The following is a 10,729-nucleotide window of genomic DNA, read 5'->3' on the forward strand; positions in this document are numbered from 1 at the left end:
TTGGCCCACCTGGGGTCCAAGGCAGCTGCATCCCACGGCCTGAGATTGGGATGGCTGGAGCCTCAAAGCGCAAGCAGGCAAAATAGCCCTGTGCCTAACATGCTTGTCAGATACATTAAATGGGGCCTGAGGGACTTCTCTGGTGGTCCAATGGTTAAGACTCCACACTTCCGATGTAGGGGACGGCGGTGCCATCCCTAGTTGGGGAACTAAAATCCCACATGCCATGGCCACCCCCCCACCCCGGGCTGGATGTTATCAAGTAATGAAGTGAGAGCTGTTTAGTTTTCTTCACTCCACTTATCGCCATTTTGGGGTTTCCCAGGTGGCACTAGTGGTAAAGAACATGCCTGCCAATGCAGGAGATGGAAAAGATGTGGGTTTGATCCCTGGGTCAGGAAGATCCCCTGGAGGAGGGCATGGCAACCCACTCCAGTATTCTTGCCTGGAGAACCCCATGGACAGAGGAGCCTGGTGGGCTACAGTCCATAGTTGCAGAGTGGCGCACCACCAAAGCATGCACAGGTACATTGCCATTTAATCCTGCTAGAAGAAAACATTATTCACTGTCTGCGCTCTCCTGAGCATTTTCACGGAGTGTAATTTCAAGCTATTTATGCATTTCCTTGGTTACTGGGGATGAAAATGACACCTGCCCAAAGGGGCAACTGTGAGTCAGCACACCCATGTGAAGCTGCAGTGAAGGACCCCCTCCCCCAACTCGTCATTTTCACCATAACCCCCAAACACCAGTGGCAGACAGGATCTGGCAGGCATGTGGCCCACCTGTGGGAATGTTATTCCTTGCAGGATGCTGCATCTTCTTGGCTCCTGCCCCCTAAATCTGAGGGTGGGTATCAGTCAAATCAGAACTGAAAACATACCTGTTTCTAGAAGCCCCTTATGGGGTGCTACCACCTGAGAACCAACAGGCTTTGGCCACTTCCATTCACCATCAGGGACCTGAGGTCCAGAGTGTGCTGAATCTCTTGGGGTCTGAAGAGTGGGGGCTCTGGGTCTGGACTCTGAGCAGGGACCCATGTTCCACCACTAACTAGCTAGTGACCTCCGGTAGTTAACTGGCTCCTAAGTTTGTTTCCTTACCTTAAAATAGGGATCGTAACAGCCCCACCTCAGGGGGTTGCTGGATAAAGGCAGTGCTCAGAGGCAGATTGCCTTCCAAGGCACACGAAGCCTGTTGTCTCCCTGACCGTATCTTCCCTCCCTACCGCCCTCCTTTCCTCTGCTCCAGCCACACCAGCCATCCTGCTGGTCCTTGAACCTCTGCCTCTCTCTGCCAAGGGGTCCTCCCCCCACGTGTCCATGAGTACCTAAGCTCATCCCTGGCCTCCTTCTGGACTTCCCTCGGATGCCCCCTCTCCACGAAGGTGTCCCCAACTGATGTACTGAATCTGTCCCCTTCCCCCACCATGAACTCACCTAAACCCCCTTTTAAAAAAATTTTTGTATTGTTTTATTTTTTAAATAGCATCCACCATCCAACACACACTACTGTTATTTGTCTATCACCTCACCGCTCCTCGAACCTGGGCCTCATTCACTGCTGAAGCCTTAGCACCCAGCAGGCTTTGCACACTCTAACTGCAGTCTCGGCTTCATGGGGCTGTTAGAATGAGTAGCTTCATTCAGTGAATGCACTACCCTACCAGTGTCTTCCTGGAGTGGGGTGGGGTCTGTGCCCGTCCCCCATGCCCAGGGGGCTGGCTATAGCCACTCTTTTCTCGCCAGGGCCGGCCTGCTGGCTTCTTTGACGCTGGAGGTGGCGGGAGGGGTGGCCTGCCCTGGCTTGCCTCAGCTCTTGGAGTAACGCCTCTGCAGCGATTCCCGGTAGAAGCGGAAGACGTGTGTGGAGGCAGTCTGGGCCGCAGCCAGGCACTGCTGGAGCTGGGAGGGGAGAGGGGGGTCAGTACCGGGGGCCCCACCTGACTCCCAGAGCCCCCCAAACCTAACACCTCCCCTTCCACTAGAAGCCCCTCTCCCCAGGGGAGGGTGGTGGTGAGGGGGTTACTCCATGTGCATTCCCATCTTCCCCACTTCATGGCCTCCTTAGGGAAGGCTTCAGGGCTGATTAAAATAGCTCCAGGACCTCAGACCAACAGCATCAGGCATCCTGCCCCCTGGAAGCATTCCCAGGCTCATTGAGCTCCAGACCCAGAGAGATTGGAATTTTAGACCCAGAGGCCCTGTGACTCCAAATACTCTTAAAAGCCATGGAACTTGAGACCCCAAATCTTTACTGCCGTGTATACCTGGATTCACAGGAGGGCCAGGTGGTAAATGTTCTTGGTGACCATTTGGCCCAACAGGTGCCAAACTCTGTTCAGACACCCCAAACTCCGGGGTGCACAGCTCTGAGCTGGAAGCTGGGAGGCCTTCAAGTGCCCTGTGTCCTGATTTCCACCTGAGCCCCTCTTCTCATAAACTGGTCTTCCCTTTCAAATTCCCACAAAGGTTTCTATGGCCACAAAGTTTAAAAACTCCTATTTACAGAAGGGGTGCAAGGAAGGGGTTCCCCTTAAGCCTCTTAGAAGTGACCGGACCTCATGTCACGTGGGTGGGAAGGCTCTGGCGTTCACCCCCAATCGTGCAGTGGTACCTCGGCATCGGAGTAGAGCCCCTTGGTGGTGGACATGAGCAGCTTCCGTTCCACGCTGTCAAGAGCAAAGGTCAGGACTGCCCGGGCCTCCTAGGAATGAGCGGTACAAGGTGGAAGGCCTGGGACCCTCCTCTCAGATACAATCACAGCTGGCCCCAAAGCGGGTGTGTTTGTGTGTGTGTGTGTGGGGGGGGGTTGCTTTTTCTGCAGCCAGGCCCTCACGTAGCAAGTATATTATTTGAGGGGAGTCTACACATCACCCCTTCCCTGGGGAATTGCTCCCCACGTGATCCCATCACATGGTTCCAACAGGGGTTTCCAAAGCACAGTATCCTGCACCAGAGAAGCAGCCACAGTAATGGTCATCCCCAGTGCCTCCCAGCAGTGCTCTGTTCTCTGGGGCTGGAAGCCAGCAAGCTCTATTTCCCAGGTTCCCCTGCCAGTTTGGTTCTAGTTGGAATCTGGTGGGAGACAAGGAAGGAGAAAGCAGCATCCAAGTCCTCACAGGAGTATGGGGCATATCACCTGCCACAGTCATTATGGAGACGGGGCGGCTGTGGACCTCGGCAGCCAGGCCAGAGCCAGACTGTTTCCATTAGATCTGACTGCTCGCGTGTCCCCAACAGCACCCAGCAGGAGCTGGCTTCAGGCTTCTCATCTCGGGGTGGAAGGGTCCTCCCTTCTTCCCTTTTGCTTCTTCGGCTCTTCCAACATGGCTGTTGTGACTGACCAGTCCCCTGCATTCAATCCCCCTGCTACTGTCTGAAGCTCCCAAGGGGTTTCTTTCTGCTTTCCCAACTGGATGTGACTGTCACAGTCCTGAGCAGATAACTGGGAATAACCAGAGCCCCAGCACATTGTGAACTTGAGCCACTGAAGAAACTCTGACTTTTTGCTTTTGTTTTTGAACCTCTTAAAATCAACTCCTTTGTCACTTCAGCAGGTTAGAGCTGGGTTTCTAACAATTGCCCAGAGGAACAGAGCGGAGCTTGCCAGCTGAGCCTGAGGTGGTACCAGCCAACTGTTTCGGAGAAGCGAGGCCCAGAGGAGGAGGAGAGGGAGGGTGCCTGCCCAGGGCCTTTCATCACCCTGACCTTCATCCTTACCTTTTCCTGTTTAGCAGTAGGGTCTAGCATGAGGGTCCCATCAGAGTCCAGAGCACAAGTGACCCCACAGAAGAGGGCCCGCATGGGCACACCGGCGTCCACCAGGGCCATGCAGGCGGCATTCAAGCAACAGGCCAGGAGCTGAGTGCCACAGGCAGTGGTTAAGAGTTTTTTAATCTTTTTTTTTTGGACCACTCTATGTGGCTTGTGGCATCTTAGTTCCCCCACCAGCAATTGAACCCGGGCCCTCAGCAGTTACGACGCAGAGTCCTAACCACTGGCTTGCCAGGGAATTCCCATGTTAAGAGTTTCTACTGAAGCTTGGTCAGCAGAACACATCCATGACTCCGGTTCACCAGGATAGTGCCTGTGAACACCAGACATCTAATTGATCACAGAAAGGCAGAGTAATCCTGGGATCTAGTATCCCTGGGTTCCAAACCTGAACTGCTACCTCTAAGCTGTGTGACAACAAGCTACTTACTCTCTCTGAGCCTCAGTCAGGGATCACAATGATACTCAGCAGGTATGCACCTTCAGGGAAACAAAGGTCAGAAGCCTTTCAAGATAAAACAAGGAGGCAGTGGCAGAGCCAGGCCCAGGGCTGGGGAATCGAGCAAGCAGTGCTACCAGGTGACAGACTGGCAGGATGACGGAGGGAGGAGTCCGTGTCCTCAGGGAGCCCGCAGTCCAGGGGAGAGGTGTGGCCCTGGCCCTGTGCAAAGTGAGCACAGGTCTGAGTCAGACAGCTAGCCCCAGCTTAGTTTCCTCAAGTCTTTTCTCCCCAGGGCCCAGCTTTACAATCAGTCAGCCCCACCTCTGCCACTGACCCTCCATTATCTCCCATCTGTGAAGTGGGTTCACAGTGATCCGCTTCCCCCATCTGTGAAGTATCTGCCCAACGCAGAGCCACACACACACACCCACAAAGCTGTCTAGAAATGCCCATTTCTGGGCCTCTGCCTCTCGCATCCAAACTGCAGCCACATTCCAAGGATAAGCTGCTGAACCAAAGGCTCTGCCTGCTCAGGGCTCCTGCAGTGTTGAGCCTCAAATTCAAGCTCAGGATCAGAGATGAGGTCAATGGCATAGGCTCTGGAGTCAGAGATGTGAATTCTGCGTGTGAATTCAGCCTCTGCAGCCTTCCAGCTGTGTGACCTTGGGTAAGCAAACTCCCCTCTCTTGGCCTTGGTTTCCTCACCTGAAACATGAGACGAGGACCCAACTGCTAGGGCCTTGAGCTCTAGAACCACATGGCTTGGGCTCATATCCTGGCACTGCCAGTTACTAGAAGTGTGAGTTGTCTGTGCTGTATAAATTGCCTGACACACAGTAAACACTCAAGCCGTGTTTGCTGTTCCTACAAGTTGACATCTGTCAAGCAGACCAAGAGAGGGTGTGTACATGGCCATCGGCAAGAAGGGCAATCAATGAGATTCTGGAGGACTTCCTGGAGGAAAGGATACAGAGCCAGCATCGCTAACGACCTGCAGCACCACAGTTATGGAGGTTCGGGGGTGCAGCGCTCCCAGTACCACCGCTTCACATGTGTTTCTGATCAGCCGCTCCCGGCTCTTCTCCGCTACGCCTGCAGAAATCAGGGGTGGGGTTGGGCTGTCAGGCTCTTCCTGTCCAGCTGGATCACCTGTCTCCATATGCCCCACCCAAGCCTCCAGAAAAGGGCCTGCAGTCTCAGCCCGGGAAGATCTTGCAGGGATGACAGAGGAGTCCCAGGGGGAGGGAGGTGGGGCCTGACTGCCACCCACTTGATGCCCACCACCTCCAGCGCCCACCAAGGGAGTCTCTCGGTGGCAGGGGAGAATCTCAGAGCTCTCCCATGTCATGCTGCTGTCCATTCCCATCCCAGTGCACCCGGCCCTGGGGAGTGAGGGGGGCAGAGAGTAAAAGGGTGGAAAAACAGATTAATGGAGAGGAGGAGAGATAGAGCCAGGAAAGAAGTGGGGGGGAAGTGAAGATGGAGAGAGACAGGGAGAAAAGTGATAGAGACGTACAGGCAGACAGCTGGCGAAAAAGACAGAAATAGCTGAGGGGAGATGAGAGGAGGAGTGGAGACCAGAAAGGGCAGTGACAGTGATACTGGGCGAGAGGATCAGTTACCAGGCAGACCAGTCTTTGGCCTCAGGATCACTTCCAGCGTGGCCTTGTTGAAGATCTCTTTGCTGACCTTCACCTCAGCTGGCCCGTACACGCCGGCCAGGACAGAGGTATCCCCTGGGGAGACAGAGTGGGAGAGCTCACCCGCATCTTCCCTGCCTCTGGGGTCTGACACGAGGCACTTAACATAGTGGGCCCTAAGCTGGGTGGCCAGGGGTTCCCACGTCACCCTCACTCTGGTCCACCACTTGTTGGCAGTGATTCCTTGAGCATTTGCTTCACGTCTCTGCCTCCACTTCCTCATCTGTAAAATGAGGATAACTACAGCATGTCCCTGGGACTTCCCTGGTGGTCCACTGGCTAAGACCGCGCTCCCAATGCAGAGGACCTGGGTTTGACCCCTGGTCAGGGAACTAGATCCCGCATGCTACAGCTAAGAGTTTGCATGCTGGAACTAAGACCCGGTGCAGTAAAAAAAAAAAACCCACAAACACCTACAGGACATCCTTCACAGCTATGAGGATTAAATGAGATAAAAACAGAAACACTTAGGATGCTGCCTGCAAATGTGCTGAGGGCTCAAAGGACTTTAGCTACTATTATAAACTTTAACAGGAAGTTCTTCCTGAGTGCTAACCTTCCTCTTTCTTACTGCTACTAATCCCAACTTCTCCTTCCAAAGCTTCCCACAGGCCAAGTTCTCTTCCCTCTGACTCACGTGCCCAAACTCTGCAGCAGTCAGGACACCTGAGGAAGGGATAAATATCTAGGGCTGGGTCCTGACACCTGCTTATTTCCTCCTGGCTCTGTAATCTCAGCTGATTTTGCTTACTTCTCTGAGCCTCAGTTTTCCCATCAGCAAAATGGGTAGACTGGACTACAAGAGCAGCTTCCAAACATTCCTGATCCTAACTCCCTGTAAGAAATACATTTTAGACTCAAATACATAACAGGACCCCAAACTCACACAAATCTGTGTGGATGTAAATGGAACGGACGCCTCCCAAAACAACTCTTACTGTTACTGCTTTGATGTACTCGGATATTTTCTACTCTATTTCAGTTACAAAGAACCACTAAAGGGGACTTCCCTGGTGGTCCAGTGGTTAAGAATCCGCCTTCCAACGCAGGGGATACCGGTTCGATCCCTGGTCAGGGAACTAAGATCGCACATGCCGTGGAGCAACTAAGCCCATGCGCCACAATTAAAACCTGACCTGACCAAAGAACAGAAATAAAACGGAAACAAAAACAAAAACCCACTAGTGAACACAGTAGTTCTCAACCTTGTATGCACACTGGGCTTACTGCAGAACTTTAAAAAGATCTAGATGCCCAGGCCACTCTTCTAGAGAGCCTTAATTCCATTGCTGGGGGCTGGGGCTCAGGTACTGGGAGCCTCAGAGCTCTAATAGACCATTCTAACGTGCAGCTGGGCCTGCAACTCGCAGTGGGAAGACATGGAGCTCCAGCACGGCTTCAAAACACAGGCCTACAACCAGAATCACTATGGGAGATCATTTAAAAATACAGAGGACTGGCATCCTTGGGTCGGGAAGATCCCCTGGAGGAGGAAATGGCAACCTGCTCTAGTATTCTTGCTGGGATAATCCCATGGGCAGAGAAGCCTGGCTGACACGACTGAGCGACTAAATAATAAGGACAAAGAGGGCTGGCCTTAGCTGGCGTAGGTGGGTTCTGGGGCTTGGCATTTTTAACCTCACTGGAGAGTCTAGTGAGGGTTTGCAGAGGACCCTGCTCCAGGGTTCTGGGCTTTTAGAACATACAACGGGCTCAGTATTTCTTTCTTTTTTAGAACACACAAGGGGCTCAGTATTTCTTAAATTCTAAGAACCTCTAGGTAGCTGCCCTGAGCAAGACAGCTAAGACTGGGGAGGTCCCAGGTAGAAGCTTTTTTGTTCTGGGGCTGGGGAGGAAGAGCTGCCATACAACTGAGGGACTCTCTTGGCTCCAGGAGAAGGGGCTCTGGAGGGGGAAATTATCCAAGCAGAACTAGATCCGCACTGGGGTCTTCCTTCCTGTTACTCCAATGGCGCTGTCTGTGCTTCACCTGGGCACAAGAGTGCCTCCCTTCTCATCTTCCCAAGGCCATGGCTCTAGCAATTCCCTCCCTCTGGGCCCCACATCCATCTAACTCCTGGCCCATCTATCTTATCCTGTTATAGCAAAGCTCCTGAAGAGCTGTCTCCGCTCACTGACTCTTTCTTTTCCTCCTTGACTCCACCCCTCCACTGGAACAGCTTTTTCTTTTTTGAATTTTACTTATTATTTTTGGCTGTGCATTGGGTCTTTGTTGTGATGCGTAGGTTTCTTACTGCAGTGGCTTCTCGTCTTGTGCAGCACAGGCTCTAGGGTGTGTGGGCTCAAGTAGTTGTAGTGCAAAGCATGTGGAATCTTGCTGGACCAGGGGTCGACCCCGTGTCCCCTGCACTGGGAGCTCAGAATCTTAACCAGGGAAGTCCCAGAGTGACTCTTGGCTGCACCACCTACAACAGACAACCAAGTTGTCAACCCACAGGTCTAGTCCATCCTCACATGATTCAGTCTCTCAGCGGGACCAAAACAGTTGGTTGGTCCTTACATTTCAAACACGTTCTCTGGGCTCCAGGTCACTACCCTCTCTTGGTTTTTCTCCTACCTTACTAGTTGCTCCTTCTCAATGTCTTTTCCTAGCTCCACCCAGGCTAGAAGGCACAGGGTTAAGTTCTAAGTTCTTCTCTTCTCCATCTATATTAATTTTCTTGGTGATTTCATCCAATCAGTAGCTTGAACTGCCATCTAGAGCCAAAGGACCCCCAAATTCCAGTCTTGTATGTCCTATTGCCGAATCCACACTGCCATGGGAAAGTCTATTAGGCACTGCAAATGTAATGCTCCCAATTGAACTCATTTTCTCCCAGCACAGCTGGTCTGGGTAGAAAACTTGAGTGTTATCCCTGACTCTGTCATACCCCCAAACCAAACCACCTGCAATTTGTCAGTTTTACCTTCAGACTCTCACGGCCTGTACTGCTTCCACTCTAGGCTGAGCCACCCTCCTCTCCTCCTTTCCCCATGCCCTTTGCCGTCAACACTGCAGCCAGAAAGTCTAAAATCTGTGGTTCCTAATGCTTCATAAGCTTTCCTCTTGATCTCTTTGGGGTTTGCTCCCCCCCTCCACCCCAGCAAAAAGCCAATTTTAGGGGAAAAAAAACTGCCTTAAAAAATTTTTATTTGACTGCACTAGGTCTTCATTGCAACACGTGGGATCTTTAGTTAGGGCATGCGAACTCCTAGTTGTACCATGTGGGATCTAGTTCCCTGACCAAGGATTGAACCCAGGCCCCCTGCATTGGGAGCTCAGAGTCTTAGCAAGTCCCATCTTTAAGTGTTTATTCAAACGGTACCATCTCAGTTGATGCCTTTCCTGACCATCCTAACTAAGACTGCAACCCTCGCTGGCACACCCCATTCTACATCCTTACTGTATTTTTCTCCAGTTTTTTACTACATTTTTTACTTATCTTTTGCCTGTCTCTCTGACTAGAATGTTAAGAATGTCAAATCCGTTATGGCAGGGACTTAAAAAAATTTTTATTTACTTATTCTCAGTGCCCAGAACAATACTAAGCAAAGGTACATGTTCACTGAAAGAATGAATGAAAGCAGGTTTTGTATCTGGGTTTCAGGTAATGCCCTAGAGCAGGGTCTGAAGCACTTATGGGAGTGACCCTTAGGCCTATCTCCAGAGGAATATTTCCCTCAGAGGGGTCAGGGATTTGAGTCTAGTTTCAGAGTTGTTTAGCTAGGAAAAGGGGATGTTTCCGTAGTAGGTAAGAACTGCCCCAATCTTAGGGATATTGGGAGATTTGTGTATCCCAGTCAAAGGGACATTTACCCAGGAGGTGGGGCTGGGGACATCACCATCAATATGAGAAGTAACTATTTGGATAAAAGATCCTCCACCGGTCTAGGGAGTAAACCGGAAGTGCTGATCTGACAGTCCACAGGGTATTTATGCAAACAAACAGGTTTGCCTCAGCCTGGTATGTATGGACCCAGGGTGCGTTTGTGGGAAACCGGAGAGGACCCTAGTCAAGGGAGACACCCGGGTAAGAAGATTTCCCCTATTCTGGAGTATTCATCCTTTAGAGGCGGTCTGCCCTCTCCCATTCTGCGTACTTAACAATCTTCTCCTTGCTAGTCTGGAGGAAGAGATATATATCTAGCTGCGTATGCAGGAGTATCCACCCCGGCAAGAACTGCACCAGTTCAGGAGAGATTTTTACCAGCTAGCGGAGTACACTGTAACCGCCCCCCAAAACGAATACAACTTACGTAGTTCCTACCTTGCAGAAAAGAGGCAGAGCCATCAGGCCGGGACAACAAGTTCTGTTCGCAGGCAAAGTGCCGGAGGCTACAGCCGGGGCCCCGAGGGCCGTGCTCTGTCCCAGAATCAGCCCGGATCTTCGATTCAGTCTGCATTGCCCCCTCCATCGCTCCGGAGCCCACGTGCAGCCGGGGCTTGTTGCTTCCGCCCAAAAGTGCGGGCTTGCGTACGAAGTGCGTACTCAGTACGCACGCGCCGACCCGCGGGCTCCAGGAGGGGCGCCCGCACGTGGCTCGGCGTTTACTAACAATCTGGGCCCGCCCACTCCCGCCTCGGAAGTCCGGGAAAGCCATTGGACAGAAGAGAAGAGTGGGCGGGCCTTGGCATGGGCTCGTCCTACCCGAGGCCCCCGGCTTTGAAACCCTGAGGCTCTGGACGGGTTGTCCTCTTCTTTGCCTGTTACAGGAAGAACTAACGTGAGGAAGTCAGAGTAATTTTGAGGAAGTTAGGTGGCCTTATGCACCTACATGTGTGTCCTAGAGGCTTCAGAACTAGTAGCGT

At 52.2% G+C, this 10,729-nt stretch overlaps 1 protein-coding gene across 1 annotated transcript; it reads right to left on the bottom strand.

Moving 5' to 3' along the window:
• Positions 1 to 1,450: 1,450 nt before the first annotated feature.
• Positions 1,451 to 10,451, bottom strand: EXOSC5 (exosome component 5). The gene is made up of 6 exons (XM_065920605.1): positions 10,188 to 10,451; positions 5,842 to 5,955; positions 5,190 to 5,311; positions 3,724 to 3,864; positions 2,618 to 2,707; positions 1,451 to 1,905 (listed from the first exon to the last, which is right to left on the bottom strand). Exons 1-6 carry the CDS (start codon positions 10,333 to 10,335, stop codon positions 1,813 to 1,815), a joined length of 708 nt encoding a protein of 235 aa, XP_065776677.1. The 5' UTR covers positions 10,336 to 10,451; the 3' UTR covers positions 1,451 to 1,812.
• Positions 10,452 to 10,729: the final 278 nt, after the last annotated feature.

Source organism: Muntiacus reevesi, chromosome 2 (genome assembly GCF_963930625.1).
Source record: "Muntiacus reevesi chromosome 2, mMunRee1.1, whole genome shotgun sequence".
Lineage (NCBI taxonomy): Eukaryota > Metazoa > Chordata > Mammalia > Artiodactyla > Cervidae > Muntiacus > Muntiacus reevesi.

Coding starts and splice junctions, on each gene's coding strand:
- EXOSC5 (XM_065920605.1), bottom strand. CDS start 10,335: ATGGAGGGGGCAATGCAGACTGAATCGAAGATCCGGGCTGATTCTGGG. Junction 5,312..5,841: donor GCCAAAGACTGGTCTGCCTG/GTAACTGATCCT, acceptor TGATTTCTGCAG/GCGTAGCGGAGAAGAGCCGG. Junction 3,865..5,189: donor TCGTTAGCGATGCTGGCTCT/GTATCCTTTCCT, acceptor TGTGGCACTCAG/CTCCTGGCCTGTTGCTTGAA.